This window comes from Mastigoproctus giganteus, chromosome 5, assembly GCF_048544385.1.
Source record: "Mastigoproctus giganteus isolate SK-2022 chromosome 5, ASM4854438v1, whole genome shotgun sequence".
Lineage (NCBI taxonomy): Eukaryota > Metazoa > Arthropoda > Arachnida > Uropygi > Thelyphonidae > Mastigoproctus > Mastigoproctus giganteus.
Genome location: NC_143579.1, coordinates 192,169,314 through 192,193,352, shown reverse-complemented (window position 1 = coordinate 192,193,352; position 24,039 = coordinate 192,169,314). Strand labels below are relative to the sequence as shown.

The window sequence follows — 24,039 nt, the reverse complement described above, 5'->3', positions numbered from 1 at the left end:
TTTAAATTTATTTAGGCTATTAGCTTCCACCTTGATTATGGAACGATTGCACAACTGGACAAACAGATATTTAAGGAATTTCAAATATCATTTGTAGAGAGAGAGAGAGAGAGAGAGAGAGGGGCAGGTCCTATTCTTCAATGTGGTATCCCGGTCCAATAGTCGCTTAGCAAAAGTAATCTCTGGCAGTGTAAGAATAGACGTGAATGGAGAGACCACATCAAAGGAAACCATGATCTCCCCCAAAATATTAAAATCGTTAATAATATGCAGAAAATGAACACAACTATTTAGAACACAGTCTGTATTACCAATAAGTGGTAAAAGTAAACCAGGAATACATTTAGAAGGATCATACATCAGTGTCCCAGCAAGCAACAATTGGATGCAGAGGACACCTGACTCATATTTTTTGCATACCATAAAATTGGGGAAGCTGGCATCCCGTTGCATTAAGTTTCCAACGAATAGATTTACTAATTTTCTTATCAACATACCACGAATAAACTAACTTGATTAATGTTAAATTCTTAAGAATTTGAATAGGAATAGAAGCTTTGTTTTCCAATATTTCAGAAGAAATTGCTACAGAAGTACGTTTTAAGGTTTGTTTGTTATTTGGTTTTTAGGAGCATTAGCAACTAAGGCCATATTGCTCCGGGGATATGCGGTGGTCATTCCCTGACCTTTCTGCATCCTCTGTATTTGGTGGTCACGGCCTTGAACCCCGGTCTAATCAAGAAGCATGTGCTACGCACTGCTGCTCCTGCCCACGGAGGCGCCACGTTTTAAGGTAGCAATGCTATAGAAACATGTTTGACCTGTTGCCCCCAAACCTGCATAATACTCTCAATGAAACACTTTTAGTTTATGTAAAGATCAGGATCTAGTTGCCTTACTGGCAGACAAAGGTCATTGTACTGTCATGTTGAAAAAACAGATTATATTCAAAAGGTAGTGTCTTTTCTCCATTTGCTGGAAATCATGTGACAGGGTGCCAGCTTTCACAATTTTATGGTTTCCAAAAACACACAAGCCAGGCATTCCTATGCATCCAATCATTGCTTGCTGTGGCACCCTGACGTAGTAGTAGTAGCATGTGATGCAAGAAAGCAAGTGTATGAGCTTATCAGCATCAGCCAAAAAAAAAAAAAAAAAAAAATCACACCATTCCCTCCAAATGCCTGTCCAGTTCCTCCTTAAATTTGTTCAACCTATCAACTTCCACAACGACAGATGGAAGTTTGTTCCAGTAATTAACCACCCGCTGGCTAAAGGCAAATTTCTGCCTTTCATACAAGCGGAACGTATGAGCTTTGGTGTGTATTGGCTGCGCGCACAACTTTTGCTCATTATTTAATAACCACACCTTGTATCTGCACTTTTATCTTTTTATTTTCCTATTATTTCTACCTTGCCTAACTGAGTATATTATTTTTGCATAATTCGTTTTGATTTGATTCCATATTATTTGGAAATTTTTTTTGTGTGTCCTGTAAAAACTGTATTCTAATTTTTTGAAAACCTATTCCAAATACTCCTGCTTCATTTTTCTTATTTCCTCAATGATTTTATTTCAAATATGATATTCTTAGTACACTTTTTTTTTTTTTTTATCTTAGTGAAGTATTTACTTCTTCTATAATACCATATGTCCATTTTTATTCTTTTTTATATTCCATTCTTCCAGTGTTTCATATGGTGCTTTATTTATTTGAATTTTGATTCTATCCCATTTCTTTTAATTTTAAATATTCTCTTAATCTATTTCTGCATAGATTCCTAATATCTATATCCTTGTTCATTTAAAATAGGATTATTCGAAATTCGATGAATTTCAAAGTCTCTATCACTGCCTAACCATGATTTAGGGTTTTACATGCATTTTAGTAGAGATTATTTGAAGTACATCTACAATGAAATTCTAAGTCTGAATTGTATCCTGAAATTGCAAATACCTTGTCTATGAAAAGGTTACCGAAGCCAAATAACACAAAAATCATTATAAATTGAATGAATTTACAACAAAAATTTTCATTACACAGTATATGGAACCTTTAAATTTTGCATTTTTGTTTACTGCCCCAAGAATGCAGAATCATGGCAAATTCCCATAACTGTAACCCGCATCACAGGTGCATACGCACTCCATTTTGTTTACACCACTGAGAAAAAAATAACCAATAAAATGCAGATTTGTATCTTCATGTCACAGCATATACGAACCCCACTTGAGAGAGTGATGATGAATGGGTTTCAGAGAAAAAGTCTCAAATTGGAGAATTAAAAAAAAAAAAAAAAAAAAAATTTAAATCTATTCTTAAGGATTTCACAATGAGGTATGTGAATTTTCTAAGTTTCTCAAATGTAATGAAAAAGATTAATAATCATGCAGCTCTAATTGTTTTAATGCACAGATCACATCAAGCTGTGCATCAAAACAAGCATTACATCATTCATTGGTATAGCTGTGCATACCTTTCTAGAGATGGGTAGCCGTATTTTCAGAAATTTTATGTTTAATACTTGTCACTCAAAATTCATGGATTAAATTTTGCTAACTACTGCTATGTAAGATGGCAGTAGTGAACCAATGACTAATTCGTTACTTGAGAGAGAGAGATTCGTCGTGTGGAATTAAACATGCATGGAAAATGCTATATCTGCATGGGAAACATTTTAATGCTATTTTCTATTCCTTCTCATTTGCTATCACTACACCAGATAAAACACTTTTATTAAATTATTTGTTTAATTTTTAACAAATTAAACCTGTTACAAAACTTCATATGGAATTGTGGATTTCCAATAACGGAAAAGATTTTACTATGGATGGCACTGTGTTCTGTGTTGTTTGCGAAAAGAACATTTCATGCAAGAAAAAATTCCACACAGACCAACATGTGAAAACAGCATCGTACATTATGGCCAAGCAAAGTTAAAGCAAGGAAAAATTTCCAGAGCATTCACTTTTAACCAAACGAAAAGAAACAAAAAGTGATTTTTCAAAGGATTTGTGTCTCGCCCTCATCATCATCCATTTTCAATCCACTGCAGGATGAAGGCCTCTCCAGCAACTTTCCAGTTCCTTCTGTTTTGAGCACTGGCCATCCATTTACTACTCACAAACTCACGAATTTCATCTATCCATCTCCGCCTTTGTCTTCCAGGTTTTCTTCTAGCTCTTCTTTGATGCCATTCTGTTATTTTCTTAGTCCATCTGTCATCATGTCTTTGAGCTATGTGTCCTGCCCAAGACCATTTTAGTTCTTTAGTTTTGATAAGAATGTCCCTTACTTGAGTTTGCTGCCTAATCCATGTGTTTCTCTTCTTATCTAACAGTCTGATTCCCAATATAATTCGTTCCCTTCTTCGCTGTGTAGTTCTCAGCTTCTCTTCCATTCTTTTGGTGAGTGTCCAAGTTTCACTTCCATAAGTCATGGTGGAGAGTATCAGACAAACTGGTGTTATTGCTCTTCAGTATGTGACTATATTTCCTGAATGCTATCCATCCAAAATTTATTCTTCTCTTGACTTCCAGCCATTTATCATTATTACAGCTAATAACTTGTCCCAGATAAGTATATGACTCCACCTTTTCAATTACTGCTCTTTCAACCATTATTTCCCTTTCTGTGGCATACTTGTTCATCATTACTTTTGTTTTAGCCATATTCATCTTTAGTCCAAAATCCTTACTAACTGTGCATAACTGATTAAGATTTTCCTCTAATTCTTTGGGATCGTGGCTTATGACCACAATGTCATCTGCAAATCGTAAATGGTTTAGGTACTCTCCGTTCACATTGACTCCTTTCTGCGACCAGTCTAATCTTCTGAAAGCTTCCTCAAAGGTAGCAGTAAACAGCTTTGGAGATATTGTGTCTCCTTGTCGAACTCCTTTCTCGATTTTAAATTTCCTACTGTCTCTGTCTTTGTCTAATAAAGGAGGTAGCACTCTCATATATTTTCTTCAAAATCATAATATATGGGGTATCTATGCCTTGTCTTTCCAGTGCCCGAAACATTGCCTTATGCTGTATGGAGTCAAATGCCTTTTCATAATCCACAAATGCCAGGCATAATGGTGTTTTATATTCATTTGCTTTCTCCATTAGCTGTGATATTACGTGAAGGTGATCCATAGTTGAGAATCCTGTCCTAAAGCCAGCTTGCTCTTTCGGTGGATTCTCATCAAGTATTCTTTCTAATCTGTAATAATGACCCTTGTGAACAACTTGTAGATGTGGGATAACAAGCTAATTGGTCTATAATTTCCAATTTCTGATTTATCTCCTTTCTTATGCAGCAAAACTATGATTGCATTATTCCACTGCTTAGGCGTCACACCTTTTCTAATGCACTTTGTGAACAGCCTTGCCAGTTTTTGTGTTATGTCTCTTCCTCCCAATTTTAACAACTCTACAGTAACTTCATCTTCCCCTGGGGCTTTCTGATTCTTCATTTTCTTCAATGCATGTTCTACCTCATCAGGAAGAAGATCGTGTATGTCGTATGTGTTGCTACTTTGCAATCCATCTTCCCCACTGCTGGCATCATTCCCCTGCTCCTTGTATAATTCTCTGTAGTAGTCTTCTGCTAAATGAATTATGCCTTCTCTGCTGTTTATAAGTACACCATCGCTGTTCTTCAGTTTCAGTATCATTTGTCTTTCTGTATTACTGCTCATGGCTGCTGATTTAAATCCTTTGTTTTCCCTTAATGCTTGTTCTACTTTTCTTGTGTTAAATCTTCTTATGTCCTCTCTGAGTCTCTTTCTAATGGCTTTGCATAACTCAATATACTCAATTTTCTCCCTGTCAGTGTTTTTCTTGCTTTTCATTTGTCGTCTTCGGTTCATCATGACAAGTGTTTCTTGACTAATTTTTTCTTCTTTGGATTTCTTTTTCCCTATATGTTTCTTGGGCTTTATCACTTTCAGAAAGTTGTAATATTCCTCATCGATATCTTGGTCTTGAGCAGGCTGCAGAAGCTCAAACTTGTTCTTAAGTTCCAGTACATACTGCTTTTTCTCCTCCTCTGTTATCTCAAAGACCTTTGTATTATTTACTCGAGTCAGTTTTTTCCTTTCCTTTCCTACATCTATATCAAGTGTACATCTTACCATTCTGTGATCACTTCCAACATTTACCTTATTCAGGACAGTAACATCATTCACAATTTATCTTCTGTTAGTGAGGATGAAGTCGATTTCATTAGTAGTTAATCCATTTGGACTCTTCCATGTCCACTTTCTGTTCACCCTTTTCTTGAAAAAAGTGTTCATTACTTACAGTCCTTGAGATTCTGCAAATTCCACAAGGCTTTCATTTCTTTCACCAATTCCAAAATTTCCTATAGTTCCCCTTTCTGCACTGTTTTGTCTTTTTCCAACCTTAGCATTGAAGTCCCCCATAATAATAGTGTAGTGGGTTTTCTGCTCATCTAGAAGTCTCGCCCTAGTAAGCAGCAATATCCTTTTCAATAAGTTTAACAATCAAGTAATTTTTTGAAAAAATATTATATAAATCAAAATATTCCAGATGAATCTACCTTGAGAAAGAAATGCCTTAATGCTATTTATGACAATATTCGTGAAATTCATCAAGATATTAGAAAGAACTACATTTGGACGTCCATTGATGAAACAAATGGCATTTGTGGCCACTATTTGCATATTTTATATGTGGCAAATTAAATTCAGAACCATTTTGCCCATATTTACTTACTCATAAGCCCTCGAAAAAGTGATTACTCTGCAATAGCAAAATTTTGTAATGTTCCTTTGTAATATTATGGCCGGAAGTGAAAGAGTCTGCATTTTTGTTAGCGACACTGCTTTATATATGGTAAAAGCTGCTGCTGCGTTAAAAGTTTTCTGTCCAAATCTAATCCATGTTATTTGCTTAGCCCAGGGCTTATGTAGGTTGGCAGATACAATTCGGGAGAATTTTGGAAGATTAACATACTTTCTAGTATAAAAAAGAGTTTGTTAAAAGTGCCTTTGAGAATAGCAACTTAACAGAAATAGGCTACCTACTCTTCCTCTCCCACCTGATCCTGTTCTCCCAAGATGAGGAATATGGTTGCAAACAGCATCATTTTATGGTAAAAATTTTGATTCTTTAAAAGAATTTGGTGACTCCTTGGATAGTATGCATTCAGTGGCTATTGGTAGTGTTAAGGCAATTTCTGATTGTTTGGCTAGAAAACATTTGTTTATCCAGACCCATTTCAGCTGGTTACCTAGTTATGTATAACTGAACTTGAAATGTGGGGACTTTCTTTGAGCAAGATAACTAGAGAGAGAGATGCAAAAGATTGAATTGCAAATTTCAACTTTGCTTTGAGGCATAGAAGAAGAAATAAGAAAACAATACAATAATGTTTTAGAAAAGAACTCAGGATTTCACTCTTTAAGGAAAATAGATGAAAATTTATAAATGGGAAAGGAACTTTTATTTCAAGTAGAGTGTAGAGTGTGTTTAGTGTCAAACGGCACCAGGGGTTTCCCCCATCTCCGCGGGCTATACATTGTGGGTGTGAAACAGAACACTGTCAATGCCAGAGGTTTAAAAGTGTATGGATTTTGTACATGTGTAGTATCGTGTACCGTTGTTCCTCTGGTCATTTAGCCGCTGGGCCCCTAATGGGACCCAACGTTGTCCACACTCTGCCTCGTGGAGGCAGACCAGGTACACCAGTATTATAGTTATTTACTCTGGCAGGTCCTGCCACCTAATTTCCTGAGATTTCTGTGGCAAGGACCTTTAAAAAAAAAAAAAAAAACGTTATAGTTATGGGTCAGCCAAAATGAAGTACTATTTATGCAAATAAATGTTAAGTTTTTGGATGTAGGGCTCATGCAATTTAACAATGGTTCAGACACTAGTAATTATAATTAAAAGAGAGAGAGAGGGGTGGGGAGACTGAAGGCTGGGGGGAAAAGACAGAAATAAGGGGTCCATAGAGAAGATGACCCCCAAATCAGTGGAGCAGGCCCATGCCCCACCAGAGGGAGGAGAGGGGCGGCGAGGGGGGGGAGGAGACCAGAAGTCACCTCCCCCTCCCGCCCCGGGGAGTGGAGGCAAAGGGCCACGCAAGGGAGCGTGGCTTAAAAAAAAAAAAAAAAAAAATCTATAGAGTCCCAAAGGAAGGTCTTGTATCAGTCCAAGAATGGTTAGTTTAGTCGTGGTGCCTGTTCTTGATCCCTGTAGATAGCAATAAGTGTCCTCCTTCGGGTGAACAGTCCCTGGGCGAATTTTGTCAACTCCTTATACTCCTCTTGCGAGTCCAACAGGTTTGATTCCCTGTTGCGAGGGAAGTAAGTCAGCTTTGTCATCAGGAGGCAGCGGAGATCCTCATAATTTTCACAGTTGTACATTATGTGAGACCATGTCTCCACTTCCCCACAGACACAGCGGGGATCGTTTACTAATTTAAAACTGTTTAGTTTGGCATTCAGGGCCCCATGACCTGTTAAAAGATACGTAGTGTACAGTCCAGTGTGAAACCATGATGGTGCTTTTGGGTATAATCTTCCGACATCAGGCAGAAATTTCCTCGTTATTTCCCCTTTTGTGGATTCTGACCATCTATCCTGCCAGACCTGCTGTAGGTGGGTGGCGAGTTTTGTTTTCTCTCTTTTTATTTCAAGTAGAGGTTTCAAAAGCTCACATTTTTAAACACATATTCTCTGCATATAAAATGACCTTGGATGATAAACATCACAAATTTATGCTGGGCCACTTTGAGAAATACACAATGAGCCAAAACATTATGACCAGCAAATCGAAACAACTGCAGGTGAACTGCGGCACATGCAGGGGTCGGGACATGGTATAAAAAAAGCTGATACTGAGCTCGGTTAATCAGTGTTACTCTTGTTCTTCAGATGGGAAAGGCAGTGAACTTAAGCGAGTTTAACAAAGGCCAAATTGTAATGGCCAGATGAGTGGGTCAGAGCATATCTGAAACGGCACGGCTGGTGGGATGCTCATGGTTAGCTGTGGTTAGTACCTACTAAAAGTGGTCTGGGGAGGGAAAACACACACAACCCGCCGGCGGGGTGTTGGACGACCATGGCTCATCAATGCTCAAGGTGAGCAAAGGCTCTCTGAGATGGTACATGGCAGCAGAATGGCGACTGTGGCGCAACTTGGAATGCTGGTGACGGGAGTGATGTGTCACAACACACAGAACATCGAACCCTGCTGAAAATGGGGCAGCCTATCCGCAGGCCGCTCAGAGTGTCCGTGCTAACCATGGTTCACCAGCAACCGCCTATAATGGGCACGCAAGAATCGAAACTACTGGACCTTGAGTGATTGGAAGAAGGTCGTCTGGTCTGATGAATCACATTTCCTGTTGCACCATGTGGACGGCCGGATATGTGTGTTGTTTACCTGGGGAATTGATGGCATCTGGATGCACTGTGGGAAGAAAACAAGTCGGTGGCAGCAGTGTCATGCTTTGGGCGATGTTCTGCTGGGATACCCTGGGTCCAGTCATCCATGTGCCAGGCACTCTGACATCTACCACCTACCTAAACATAATTGCTGACCAGGTACACCCTTTCATGGCAACGGTCTTTCCCTATGGCGGTGCTGTCTTTCAGCAGGATAATGCGGCATGCCACACCACCCAGATTCTTCGAGACTGGTTTGTGGAACATGAGTAAGACTTCCAGGTATTGCCATGGCCTCCAAATTCCTCAGACATCAATCGCATAAAGCATCTGTGGTTTTTGTTGGAACAGCAACTCCGATCTGCAGTGCCTCAACTACGAGCCATACAGGAGTTAAAGTATCTGCTGGTTACGTGTTGGTACCAGATACCACAAGGCACATTTATAAATCTTGTACTGTCTATGCCTCGCTGGGTATGAGTTGTTTTGGCTGCACGTGGAGGACCAACATCATATTAGGTAGGTGGTCATAATGTTTTGGCTCATGGGTGTATAATTGTTGAGTTTTGTAACAAAAATTATTCCAGGTTTGAGTTTGAAAGGGAAAACTTTTCATAAACAGTTTTATTAATTTAATGCTGAATAAAAACTGTGGTTCTATTAATTTCTCCCTTAAATGTAAAAACTGTAGTGCATTATTATCATTTGGTGTGTAGTTTAGTATATTTTAGTGCATATAATCTGATGTCTGGTAATCAGCAAGAATAGTTTGCTGGAAGCAATAACACACACACACACACACAAAAAAAACTATTTTTCATGGATTAAAACTATTCTAAACAGCAATAGCTCAATATGTGGATACTCCTTCCCCACCCCCATCTCTATAGCAAATATGTACAATTATATATAATACATTTTAAATACAACTTGTATGTGTTAAAATGTATGACTAACAATGGTCATAAACATGAAATTTAACAATTTTGTTATCAATTCTTCAAATTGGCCTCTGTGGATTCATAATAACTGAAATATAATATACCAACGTATAACTGAAACTTTATTAAAATAGGAATAATATAGTGTAAGACCGGATAAAATTAAAATGATAAAATAAAATACATTGATTGTACAATAAAAGCAATATGATAAAATAAAATATAAAGAATAGCAATTATACGATACGGAATAAAAGTGATAAAGGAAATTGTAGTTTTCAGAAGTGACTGTCTCCTTTATCAACAGTAAAACTTAACTTTTCATGGTACTTATCATCTGTGTTCTGCTTCCCGAACATATTAGGGCCTTGTTGGATAGGCCTGGAGCCCACTGTAGTGCTTCTGAAGATAGAAAGGAGATTAAACGCATCACAGGAACTGCGGGTTCCCCCAGATCTTGAATAAATATGTTCGGGAAGCGGAACAGGGATGAAGAGAGCCATTCGCACCCATTACCACCGCATACATTCTCTACTGTCCAGGCTTAACTGAGCGAATCGCTTGAGTATTACATGCTTGCCAGACATGCCATGTGCAAAGATTGCACACAGTTGTGTCAAAGGTTAAAGATCCCGTACCCATGGAAGGTACAAGTAGGGTCATATGTGAGATTAAATGCCCGGATTGTGGGGAATGCTATGTTGGTGAGACAAAAAGCAGTTTCAAAGATTGTATGGGGAGAATATTAACGTGATAAAGGCTGCAGCTTATGGGAAATCTGATGTGGCTGAACATTTTTGGGAGGAGATCCACCAGATTTCACGTGCCAATGCCATCATAGTTGATCTTTCACACGGATTTTGGAACAGCAAATGGCTCAAGAGCTTGTGGATTTGCTCTTCTGAGCATAGCACCATTAACAGAGACAGGAGAATCCATATTCATCCCCTCTTTGAAACAGCAATTCTTGGACAGGATGAATGGTTCTGCTTGGCACGCTCCCATGCGATTTCCAGTTTCAGTGCCCGTGTGGAGAACACTGCCCGTGATCCTGCAGTTATTAAGGATGTACCATGACAAGTTAAGTTTTACTGTTGATAAATGAGGCAGTCGCCTCTGAAAGGTACAGTTGTTTTTATCACTTTTATTTCGTATAGTGTAATTGCTATTCTTTATATTTTATCATATTGCTTTTATTGTACCATTTTAATTTGATCTGGTCTTACACTATATTATTCCTATTTTAATAAATTTCAGTTATACGGTTGGTGTATTTTGCTATCATGTTTGATGAAGTTATAAATTTTTTTACAGTGTGATTATTATCTTATGACTAAATTAATGTGCTAACAGCCTATTCATGAATGTTTGGCATTACAAAAATTCTGCAATGTTTCAAGTATCTGACCCAATATTTCTTGATTAATCAATACCAAGATGTTCTGCATCTGTATGGATACTTTGAATCCACTTCAATCAAAGTGGGCATATTTTGGTCCCCTTGAACTTTTAATTAACCAGATTACTGTACTTTTATCTTGTAAGAATTCAGTCTTGACTTTCACGCTATAAGTTGTATTAATAATTTTCAGTAAAAAAAAAAAAAAAAAAAAAAAAGGCAACTGCGGGTTTTGTAAAATCTCTTTATTTAATGTTCTACAGTAACAAAAGATAACTGCTTAAATTTCATACTGCCACAATATTCCATATAAAGTCTGATATACTAATTCAAAATTATATATATATAAAAAAAAACTGTACATAACAGTCCATTTTAGCACTTATGAACTGGGGGGGAAAAAAAAAAAAATATATATATATATACACACACACACAAAAATAACAGTAGAATCTTAACTGTTGCATGGGCTAAGAACAAAAGTAAGGTAATCATAGTAACCTCTCTAGTTTTTAATGTTAATTCCGAAAACTCTTGTTACCACGTCTTTTTTTTGCTTGAGGTCTACCATCAGAAGAGAGTGGTGCTGTCCATTCTGAAGATTCCAAAGAAATTGGGTCATATGTATCACTGGACTTGATAGTAAGAAAAAGAACATATGTTATTTTCACTTAATCTTCCTTGAAACTGTTCATAAAAGAAGAGAATTTTGTTAGAATTATAATAATTTCATGCTACATGCATCTTTAATTTCAAAAATACTAGAGAGGATGTGTGTGCACGTGCAGCTGCATATTGTCATTATAAACATTCTGAAATGCACTTTAGAGATGATCGAATCCACTCTGCATCACGTCGTGAGTTAGGGTTAAATTTGAAAGTGTCTGCAATTCTGCCCAGACACGATATATGATGAGAGCCCTGAGTATATGATGAGAGCCCTGTCGATCAATTCGGCCCTGGAGGGAATGTGCAAGGCTCAAGGGGTAGAATTTTTTTCAGCGTGGCGTGGTCTGTGCATGTTAACAGGAGAGACTGCTTCTACAGGGAGGGTATACACTTAAATAGAAAGGGTGCAAGAATATTTGTGGATGCTATCGAGGCAGTGTTAGGTGGGTCGGAAAACTGCTAGCTTGGGGGGGGGATTCACAGACTAAAAGGTTAAAGGTAGCCGCAGGCAAAGGTGAATCTTGCACAACTTCTATTAGAATAAGTAGCGACCTGGAGCGAGGGGTGCTGGGAGTTTCAGGGACTGATGGCAGTTGTAGTGAAACAGGTGGGTATATGGGATGTGCCAGGGTAACTAGGAATAGGTGCATGTATACCAATGCTAGAAATATAGTAAATAAATTTAATGAATTTGAAGTGTTGGTCAAGACATCAAAGGTGGATACTGTTGGGATATCAGAGACGTGGTGTCACACTGATATTAGGAATGCAGAATTGGAATTTGGGGAGTACAATGTGTACAGAAAGGATAGGAAGGGAGGAGGTGTCATGCTGTTAATTAAAAAAAACAAAATCAAAAGAAGTGCATCCAGTTGATATAGATAAACAGTGCACTGTTGAGTCAGTTTGGTGTGACATAAGCACTGCAAAAGCAAAAATAAGAGTAGGAGTGTGTTATAGGCCTAATGACTTGAATGAGTACAATGAACAATTGTACAGCGAAATAGAATGGGCCAGTAAATCGGAATGTCTTATAATGGGGGATTTTAACTTCCCAGATATTGACTGGAACTTGTGGGTTGGGCACTCACACACTAGTCAGACTTTTGTGGATTTATTGGATGATTGTTTTCTGCAGCAGCACATTCAAGAGGCAATCAGAGAAAGTAATACTCTTGATCTGGTTATTAGCAGTGATCATTCGTGTATTAAGAATTTTCAGATAAAGGAACCACTACATGGAAGTGATCACAGTGTACTGATGTGGGATTTACTTAAAGATATAATTACTATCAGAGGTAAAGGAAAAGGTTTTTGCATCCGTAAAGGTGACTACAGTGGTCTCAGACAGTTTTCTGTACAGTGGGATCAACTGATGATGTTACCAACAGTAAATTCTAAGTGGGAAGCATTCAAGAAATTAATCGTGGAAGCTACTACAAGTTACATACCTATTAAGAAATATTGTTCAAGGTTTAGGCCTAAATGGTTGTCAAAAGAACTAATGAGACTCATGACAGAGAAGAAAAATGCAAGGGATGCATATAAATTATCACGCGACTCAGAAGCCTATGGCAGATATAAGCTAGTCTGTAATCAGGTCATAAAGGAGGTTAGGGAGGTGAAGGTAGCTTACAAGAAATCTTTGGCGAAGAATGCTAAGAAAAACAGCAAGGATTTCTTTACTTATATAAACTCTAAAAGGAAGGGGATGAATCTGATTGGTCCACTTGATATCGATGGTTGATGATCCTGCTCAGATAGCAAACAAACTAAATGAGTATTTTGCATCTACATTCACACATGAGGAGTTATTAAGGTGTGAAAATGGCAGAAGGTTATCAAATTGCAGAAGGGTGCTTAATGATTTTGTAATAGCTGAGAGCAAAGTGGAGGAGAAATTGTTGAAGTTAAACATAAGAAAGGCACCTGAGGTGGATGGATCTATCCAGTTATATTAAAGGAGGTGGCAGTTTACCGTTCGTAACTTGCCGCCATTGTTACGCGATACAGAATATCTCGAACTAGATAGCATAAGCTTAGTATAGTATAGTACATAATATAATATTGTCAATTAATCAGTAAATCTATTAATCTAGTTGAGCTTCATTGTCAATTAAATTGTACTTTTAACTTGATACGGAAGTTATATAAAGGGATTTCGTAGATAACACTCGGATACTGAAACATAATATAGCGTTATAACTGTGTTGGCATACAAGTTTAGGGTTTTAATTTTGTACTGAAATTGAAATTAAATCGAAATCATGACTCAGACCAGAGCAGCAAAGCAAAAGGCTCAAGCTAATGGGAGTGCTGTGGCTCAGGGGAGAACTGAGGGGGGCAGTTGCCCTCTGAATCATAGCCTTTTAAAATGCACTATTTGCTTGATGTTTGTGAAGCAGTCAGGTACGGGACATGATACGGCCATGGGGGATGTCTTTGTATGTGCGCGATGCAAGGAAATCAGGCGACAATTAAGCATTGTTATGGGCCTATATGAGAGCTTGAAGGACAGGGTGGATGCCATTGAAGGATTAAAAGTGAGGGGCCCATCAAGCTCTCAGCTGCCCACACCAACGCCAGAGCTTGCACTTGGGCATCACGCAACACAGCGGAAACCCCCAAGGCAGAATGTGCTGGTCCCAAAGGAACTAGTAGTTGTTGTTGACTCTATTGTCAGGGAAACGGGAAACATGCTTTGTAAAAAGGATAGGAGGAACAGGGTATGTCTTCCAGGGCCAAAGGTTGATGACGTTGTAGAGCGGATATCATCTTTTAAGGGCACAAAAGGTGATATAGTTGTACACGTTGGCACTAATGAAATTAAGAGTAGGAGACCGGCAGAATTACTTAACAAGTACAGGTCACTGCTGAAAAAAAGCCATGAATTAGGGGTGAATTTGAAAGTGTCTGCAATTCTGCCCAGACACGATAGGAGGGAGGATATGATGAGAGCCCTGTCGATCAATTCGGCCTGGAAAGATTGTGCAAGGCTCAAGGGGTAGAATTTTTTTCACCCTGGTCTGTACTTGTTAACAGGAGACTCTGCTTCTACAGGGATGGGATACATTTAAATTGAAAGGGTGCAAGAATGTTTGCTGATGCTATCGAGACAGTGTTAGGTGGGTTGGAAAACTGCTAGCTTGGGGGAATACAAGGACTAATAGATTAACAGTAGCCAGTGGTAGAGGTGAAAGTGATTCTTGCACTGCTGCTATTGGAGTGAGCAGAAGTCTGGAAAACAAGATGCAGGATGTTTCAGAGACTGCTGGGAGTCATTGTGGTACAAGTAAACACGTGGGTTGTGTTAGGGTAGCTAAGAAAAAGAACAGGTGCATGTATACTTGTGTGTACACCAATCCTAGGAGTTTGGTAAATAAATTTGATGAATTTGAGGTATTGCTCAAAGCATCAAAGGCGGATATTGTTGGGATATCAGAGACGTGGTGTCACACAGATATAAGGAATGCAGAACTGGAATTTGGGGAGTACAACGTCTACAGAAAGGATAGGAAGGGAGGAGGGGTTATGCTATTAGTTAAGAAACACATAAAATCCAAGGAAGTGAAGCCAGTCAACATTGCTGGACAGTGCAGTGTCCAGTCAGTTTGGTGTGACATAAGCACTGGGAGATCAAAATTAAGAGTAGGAGTTTGCTATAGGCCTAATGACTCTGATGAGTATAATAAGAAACTGTACAGGGAAATAGAGTGGGCCAGTAAATCAGAGAGTCTTATAATGGGGGATTTTAATTTCCCAGATATTGACTGGAATTTGTGGGTTGGTCACTCACACACTAGCAAGGCTTTTCTTCATGCATTAAGAATCTGCAGATAGAGGAACCACTAGGTATCAGTGATCACTGTGTGCTGAAGTGGGATTTACTCAAAAAGATAACTACCATCAGGGGTAAAGGGAAGGGTTATTGCTTTCGTAATGGGGACTATGATGGTCTGAGACAGTATTTAAATTCTATACAGTGGGAACAACTGATGATGTTACCAACGGCAAATTCAAAATGGGAAGCGTTCAAAGAACTTATCTTGGAAGCTACTAGGCTTGACATACCAACTAAGAAATATTGTTCAAGGTTTAGGCCTAAATGGATATCAGATGGACTAATGAGACATATGACAGAGAAGAAAAATGCTTGGGATACATATAAATTAACATCTAACACAGAAGCCTACGATAGATATAAGTTGATCTGTAACCAAGTTACAAAGGAGGTTAGGCAGGCGAAGGCAGATTACGAGAAATCTTTGGCAAGGGATGCAAATAAAAACAGCAAGGAGTTCTTTACTTATGTAAATTCTAGAAGGAAGGGGATGAATCAGATTGGTCCACTTGATATCAATGGTTCAATTGTTAATGATCCTGCTCAGGTAGCTAACAAACTAAATCAATATTTTGCCTCTGCATTCACACATGAGGAGTTATTCAGGGAATGACATAGATGAAGTAAACACTGGCAGTGAGCTAGATGATCTTGTAATAATTGAGAGTAAAGTGGAGGAGAAATTGTTGAAGATAGATACAAGAAAGGCACCTGAGGTGGATGGGTTCTATCCAGTTATATTAAAGAAGACAAAGGAAGTAAGCAATCCATTAGCCATAATTATGAGAGCTTCCTTGGACTCAGGGGAGGTACCCACAGACTGGAAATGTGAAAATGTAACTCCAATTCACAAAGGAGGATCAAAAGGCGACACAAGTAAGTATAGACCTGTGAGTTTAACTTCTGTTCCCGGAAAATTAATGGAAGCACTGGTTAAAGCAGCACTGAAGGAGCATCTTGACAAGAATTCAGTTATAGCTCAGACACAGCATGGTTTTGTTAAGGGAAGGTCTTGCCTGACCAATTTGATTGGATACTATGATGTAGTCACAAAAGAATTGGGTGCAGGGAATAACTTTGATATTATATATTCGGATCTTAGAAAGGCTTTTGATACTGTTGCACATGGAAGACTGCTGCACAAATTGGAGCAGTGTGGCATTGGTGGCAAATTGTTGCTATGGATAAAGGGATGGTTGAGTGGTAGAAGACAGAGAGTGGTAATTAATGGACAGTGCTCATCGTGGACTAATGTTATTAGTGGAGTCCCTCAGGGTTCAGTGTTGGGTCCATTGTTGTTTTCTGTATTTATAAATAATATTGATGATGGTATATCAAGCTTAATGTCCAAGTTTGCAGACGATACAAAGGTTGGCAGGGTTGTTAAGGACGCTACTGAGGCTATGCTGCTGCAACAGGATCTGGAAAGGTTGAGCAGATGGGCTGAGAGGTGGCAAATGAAGTTTAACATTGACAAATGTAAAGTACTACATATGGGAAACAAAACCCCAGAGCAAAGTATCAACTCTGTGGTACTACACTGACAGTGGTAGAGAATGAAAAGGAGCTGGGGGTAATTGTGCGGGCAGATATGAAGTTCTCTGAGCAGTGCAGACAGGCTGGAAGAGTAGCTCATGGTGTCTTATTAATGATATACAGGAATTTTTCTAGCAGGGATAGGGAGGTGATTATTCCCTTGTATAAGGCAATGGTCAGGCTGCACCTTGAGTACTGTATACAGGTCTGGAGGCCTAATTTCAAGAAGGATGTAGAGCTGCTGAAACAAGAACAGAGAAGGGCAACAAGGTTAGTGAACGGAACAAACGAAGGGTTGCTCTTACCAAGAAAGGCTTAACATTTGCAAATTACAGTGTCTGGAGACTAGGCACCGGCAAGGTGATCTGATAGAGGTGTACAAAGCCTTGAATGGTTTGAGCATGCTCAATGCTGATGGGATTCTGCCTCTTTCTCAGAATAATCACCTGAGAGGGCATAAATTCAAATTGAGGAAAGACAGATGTAGGATAGACGTGCGGAAATTTGCCTTTAGCCAGCGGGTGGTTGGTAGGTGGAACAGACTTCCATCCCTTGTCGTGGAAGTTGATAGCATAAATAAATTTAAGGCTCAGCTGGACAGGTATTTCGAATGAACAGAGGTGTGAAGTGGAAGGGTTTTATTTTTTTTTTTTTTTGGCTGATTCTGCATAAGCTTGCTTTCTTGCATCTTATGCCTCTACTAATGCTAATGCAAAGCAATTAAGCAAACCCTTAGCCATAATTATGAGAGCATCCTTGCACTCAGGGGAGGTCTGCACGGAATGGAGATGTGTAAATGTATCCCCAATTCACAAAGTGTTGATCGAAGGGTGATACGAGTAATTACAGACCAGTTAGTTTAACTTCTATTCAGGGTAAAATAATGGAGTTACTGGTTAAAGATGCATTGCAGGATCATCTAGACAAGACTGTAGCAATAATACAAACACAGCATGGATTTGTTAAGGGAAAGTCTTGTCTGACAAATTTGATAGGATATTATGATGTGGTTACAAAGGAACTGGATGCAAAAAATAATTTTGATATCATATGTTTGGATTTCAGGAAAGCTTTTGACACGTGTGCATAGAAGACTATTGTACAAATTGGAGGAGAATGGTATTAAGGGTAAGTTGCAACAATGGATAAAAGGATGGTTGTGTGGGAGAAGACAGAGGGTGGTAATCAATGGGTGCTGCTCTTCGTGGACTAATGTTATTAGTGGAGTCCCACAGGGTTCGGTTTTGGGTCCACTGTTGTTTTGTATATTTATCAATGATATTGATGAAGGTATATCAGGCTTAGTGTTGAAGTTTGCAGATGATACAAAGGTTTGCAGGGTTGTTAATGACAGCAATGGCAGTGTGCTAAGAAGTGGCAACTGAAGTTTAACCTTGACAAATGCAAAGTACTGCATATGGGTAGAAGTAACGTACCCCAGAGAAACGTACCAACTGTGTGGTACTACACTTAAGGTGGTAGAAAATGAAAAAGACCTGGGAGTAATTGTGCAGTCAGATATGAAGTTTTCTGAGCAATGCAGACAGGCTGCCAGGGCAGGTCATGGGGTTTTGTCAATGATATAGGAATTTTGCTAGCAGGGAAAAGGAGGATTAGGATTGTTATTTGGAGCATTAGCAACTAAGGCCATGTTGCTCCGGGGATATGCCGTGGTCATTCCTTGACCTCTCCACATCCTCCGTATTTGGTGGGCACGTGCTCGAACCACGGGAAAAAGGAGGTGATTGTCCCTCTGTATAAGGCAATGGTCAGGCCAAACCTTGAGTACTGTGTACAGGTCTGGAGGCCTCTTTTTAGGAATGATGTAGATTTGCTTGAGTGTGTACAGAGAAGGGGCAACAAGATTGGTGAGGGGAATGAAGAGATCCTCTTAACAGAGAGGCTAAGTTCTGCAAATTGCAGTGACTGGAGACTAGGCACCTGTGCGGTGATCTGATTGATGTGTATAAGGCCTTGAAAGGGTTGAGCACGCTGAATTCTGATGGGATCCTTCCACTTGTTCAGATTACGAACCTAAGGGGGCATAAATTCAAATTAAGAAAGGACAGTTGTAGAATAGATGTGTGGAAATTTGCCTTTAGCCAGCAAGTGGTTAATTGCTGGAACAAACTTCCATCTGTCATGGAAGTTGATAGGTTGAATAAATTTAAGGAGGAACTGGACAGGCATTTGGAGGGAATGGTGTGTATTTTTTTTTTTTTTTTTTTTTTTTTTTTTTTGGCTGATGCTGCATAAGCTCATACACTTGCTTTCTTGCATCACATGCCACTACTACTACCACAACCAAAGCAAGGCATAAAAAATAGAAGACCGCCATCCTATCATGTCAGCGGAACCCCTGGATACAAACAGCTACGAACATTATACATTTGCTTTCTTGCATCACATGCCACTACTACATGTTATTTATCAAGTTGATATACAAGGTTGGTTCAATAAATTCCCAGAATTCATCAATAGAAACTGATTTAAAACTTGCAGCTTGGTAATAATTGTCAACCCTTCAAAGTTATTGCCTCTTGCACTGTTTGAAGGGTATTTTTGTGGCATAAGATGAATGTAGTTCAGTTATTGTATTCTTAATGATACCTTCTACCATTTGAAATCTTCATTTTGTGAATAAAAAGAGGTTGGAGAGAGAGGAGGTTAGGGGAATATGAGGGTTATGTGTCACTCTAAGCAATACTAGTGGTTTCCCACAAAACCGCAATTGGAGAATAGTGGAACGACAGGAATTAAATGTTTGGCCAAAAACTCTGGCAATGACAAAGGTTTGTGAGCTGGCATACTGTTATGTTGCAAGAGCCAGGTCCTGCAGTCCTGACTGACTTTTCTTTCTTTCCATCTCTCATATGTTTATCAACTGCCTGGCCTGATGGAACAGTTAAAAAAATAATTCCCACTCTTATAACTATTGTTTTGTTTTGACATTGCACTCATAAATCCAAGTTATTTAGTTAAGAGCCCTGGTGGAAACTTCCCCAAGACCTAATCCATCTCTAAACCTTCTGTTACAGCTCATTGCCATTTTACACTTTGAAAATGTTTGTACCACTCTATAGATGGCTGCTTCATTCAAAGCCTCATTGCACTGGAGTATGCTATACACAAAATTCTGAAGTTCGGCAGCTGTTTTTCCCAGTTAGAAACAAATCCTCATATCAGTTGTTTGCTGATTTACAGATGCCAAAACAAAAAACAAGAAATGACAATAAAATGGTTATGCAATGCTTCTCACAAGCTGCCAGGAACAAGCAGCTATCGTTACTAAATACCCCATGTGTATTTGCTTGCACATTAATGGTGGTGTTCCGAAAAGATAATTCCAGAAATATTTTGCGAAAGCTTTGTATTGCAGTTATACTGAGTGGAGCTGAAATTATTTGTGCAATATACATAGAAATAATGAAAATTAATGTCAATGTGTGATTTCTTCTAAATAAAGTGACCGGCTTTACATAATATTCTTGACACTGACCGGATGGGAAATGTAACTTAAAAATTTAAAGTAGTAAAATACAGTCTGCTTAGAGAGAAAAAAGAACAACATTACCAAGGAAATAGTATATATCTTTGTAGGTTCAGAGTTTCCAAAAATGAAATTAGAATGAATGGAAGAAAAGTTTTCAGAAGTAAAAATTCCAGAATCTCAGTGAGAAAGCATTTCCTTGGCCAGCTAAAACTGTCACGAACCAAAATGAAGAGTAGCCTAGTGAAGCCTAAATGAAAATACTTGGAAAAGATAGAAGAATGAACTTAGTATTTCCTTGGTCCTTGAGGTTGTCGCAGACATTCTCTCAGATATGCCAGACAAGCTGTACTTGCTACCTGGGAGTCTAAAACGCTGATGGAACTGATATTCGGATGACACTCAAGTCAAGTGGGCCCCAATTTCGGCAAAGTCCGGACGGTCTGTGATAGCCAAATCCTCTCCTTGCACCTTCACGATGGTGGGACTGTTAGTAATCCTGGGTATAACCTACATGCACAAGTACATGGTGGGTGACCACTCAGGTGTGAACCAACGTAAGTAGGGGTCGAGGTGTGGCACCCCCACCACATGGAGGAATGCCGTCCCTCTGTGTTATCAGGCAGTACTACATGGTAGATTACTTTCATCAACCGGTGCAATACCACCAATTTGCTTATTGGAGGTTTGAAGTGGTGGAACCCATGTTTAGTCTCTAGAGCTAAGTTCCGGTCAACCCTTCCCCATCTCTTCCATCATGCAGTATGTTTGATGACTTTTGACGTTATGATGAACATCGTGGCGAGATCCATTACTCCTTACATTGAGAGTACAGCTCTAAAATGGTTTCGCAGGCCGGCCGCTAGTTAGTACACTGGACCGAACCTATTGGTAACTCTCTAGGCGGCTTCCAGATCAGCTAGTGTATAATCTTGCTACCTCTACTCTGCCAGATAGTGACTGGAGAGAGTCCAGTCACTATCTGGCAGAGCAGAAGTAGATAGTGACTGGAGTGAGTCTGAGTAGTGTATGTGTGAGGGGGTTTTGTCGAGGCCACGTTATGTCAATGATCTGGGTATATTCTTACCATGTGTACGCCATAACCAAAAATTTCATTGCTTCATACAGTATGTCCCACCTACTTTTTCTTACTATTGAATACACCATGATTTGTCAAACTAATAGAGCAAGCTTATCTGTTAAAAGATCTAAACCTCCCAAACACTTCCTAATTCATTTCACAAACATACGTGGTCTCAATTCTAATCTCAACGATGTCCATTTCCACTTGCAGTCTGCCAAACCCAATGTACTTTTTCTGACAAAATCTCAGTTATCGATTGATTCAACTACTGCCCAAATTATTCGCTATATGATTCCTTTCGCCTCAGAGGTGGTACTTGTGCATATGTCCGTTCTGATATTCCCTGTCAGAGACTTGGTAATTTGGAATCTCCTCTCTTCGATCTTCTCTGGCTTAAAATCTCTCTACCTCATTGTGTCAAATTCATCTGTCTCTACCGTTCTCCCAACTCCACTAATCACTTGGAGCGGTTTGACTTCCTCTCTTTGCAACTTGACTCTCTCCAGTCCAACTTTCCTAACAACGAGATAATTTTCCTTGGTGATTTTAATGTTCACAACTCCAGCTGGCTTCCGTTTTCCAGTCACAACGACCCAGCTGGTCAAGATGCTGAGGCTTTTGCAATTACTAATGTTCTTGCACAGATTGTTCATTTACCTACAAGAATACCGGACAATCCTAATCATACAGCCAACACCTTGATCTTTTTCTCACAAACAACCCTTCTAAGTACACGGTCGAAGTGAGAGGTCCTTTAGGCACTTCAGATCACAACTTGGTGATTGTCTCTTCTCCAATGGAGCCTTTATCTCATGGCTATTCCCAATCTCATGTTCTTTGGCATTACAAGAATGCAAACTGGGATGACCTGTGATATTTCTTTTCCTTGGTTGGATTACTGTTTCAAAACTTCTGATGTCAACGTTTGCTCAGATCGTGTCAGTGAAATTATTCTTGCGGGAATGGAATCCTTTATCCCACACTCCTCTTTAAAATCTCATCCTTTATCTAAACCTTGGTTTTCTAATAAATGTGCTAAAGCTGTTCAAGAGAAGAATGTTGCATATTGTAATTGGCTTGTTTCTGATTCTTCAGCTTTATTTTCTGCCTACACCAAAGCTCGCAACAATTGTAAAGCGGTTATTAAACAGTCCAAACTAGAGTTTGAACAGGCTATGGGTAGAAAACTTGCTTCTTGCCCTAATGGTATCCGAGCATTCTGGTCTCTTGCCAAAGCTATTAGCCGCAACTTTTTCCCACCTCTGTCCAAACCAGATGGTTCTGTTGTCACTTCAGCCAAGGATAAAGTTGACCTGCTAGCATACCACTTTTCTTCCAACTCATGTATTAATGATCTTGGTAAAACACCTCACTCCATTCCCAAAATGCTCCATTCAATGCCTCATGTGGTCTTCCGTCAAAAGGATGTCGACGAATCTTGATGCTAAGAAAGCTCCAGGTCCCGATGGTATTTCTCCACTTGTTCTCACTTTCTTATTCCAAAGGTGTTTTTCCTTCTGCTTGGAAATTTGCTCATATCCAGCTAATTCCTAAAAAGGGTGGCAAATTCCTCCCATCCAGTTATCGTCCCATTGCAATTACTTCTATTCTTTCTAAAGTAATGGAGAAATCCATTAACCGCCAACTCTTAAACTACCTAGAAACCTTCCGTCTGATTCTGATCAACGATCGCCAGTATGGATTCTGTCAGTGTCGATCCACTGGTGATATCTGGCTTATGTTACCCATTTATGGACTAATTCAATGGAAAGGTTTGGTAATACACAAATAGTTGCTCTTGATATCTCAAAGGCTTTCGATCTTGTTTGGCATAAAGGTCTTCTAAACAAACTTTCATCTTATGGTTTGCCATCTGTTTATTGTAATTGGTTATCCAGTTTTCTCTCTGATTGCTCACTGAGGGTGATGGTAGATGGCTTTCTGTCTTCTAACTTCTCCACTAATGCCGGTGTCCCCCAAGATTCAGTTCTTTTCCTCTTGTGTATTAATGACCTTCTTCCATTGACTAGAAATCCTATCCATAGCTTTGCCGATGATAGTACATTGCATTCCACTTTCCATTTTGAGAAACCTTGCCCAGCTCGATCAGCTTCAACTTCTTAAAAATCTGCTACCAATTCCTTAAATGCAGATCTTCAGGTAATTCTCCAGTGGGGCAACGATAACTTAGTTGATTTCAATCCTTCTAAAACTAAGTCTTGTCTTATATCTTGCAAAAAGGATTCTTCTTCGCCTATGCTTATCTTTGGTGACACTCCGATTTCTAGGCAAAATGATATATCTCTTTTGGGGATTACCCTGACTTCTAATCTCTTTTGGCACAAGCACATTACAAATATTGCTTCTTCTGCATCTAAAAAACTTGGTTTTCTTCCAACCAGCTGTTCACTCTGTACAAATCGCAAATCCACCCTACCATGGAATATTGTTCTTACATCTGGGGTGGTGCCCCCAAAACCTCTCTCAGGCTTCTTGATTCCATTCAGAAGGGGGCAGTTAGGTTAATTAATGATTCATCTCTAACAGAGTCTCTCCGTTCGCTGTCTCATAGACATACTGTTTCTGCTGCATGCCACTTCTACAGATATTTCCATGGGCACTGTTCTTCTGAATTGGCTTCTATAATTGCTGCTCTCTCTTTAAACAGTCCG

The 24,039-nt window shown here is 39.2% G+C and overlaps 1 protein-coding gene across 1 annotated transcript in view; it reads right to left on the bottom strand.

Moving 5' to 3' along the window:
• Positions 1 to 11,197: 11,197 nt before the first annotated feature.
• lok (ovarian-specific serine/threonine-protein kinase loki) overlaps positions 11,198 to 24,039 on the bottom strand; it is a 270,142-nt gene continuing 257,300 nt past the window's right edge. Inside the window, exon 16 of the mRNA XM_090373619.1 lies at positions 11,198 to 11,382. Coding sequence (XP_090229745.1) covers positions 11,266 to 11,382 — 117 coding nt within the window. The 3' untranslated portion in view covers positions 11,198 to 11,265. The remainder of the gene's footprint in view (positions 11,383 to 24,039) is intronic.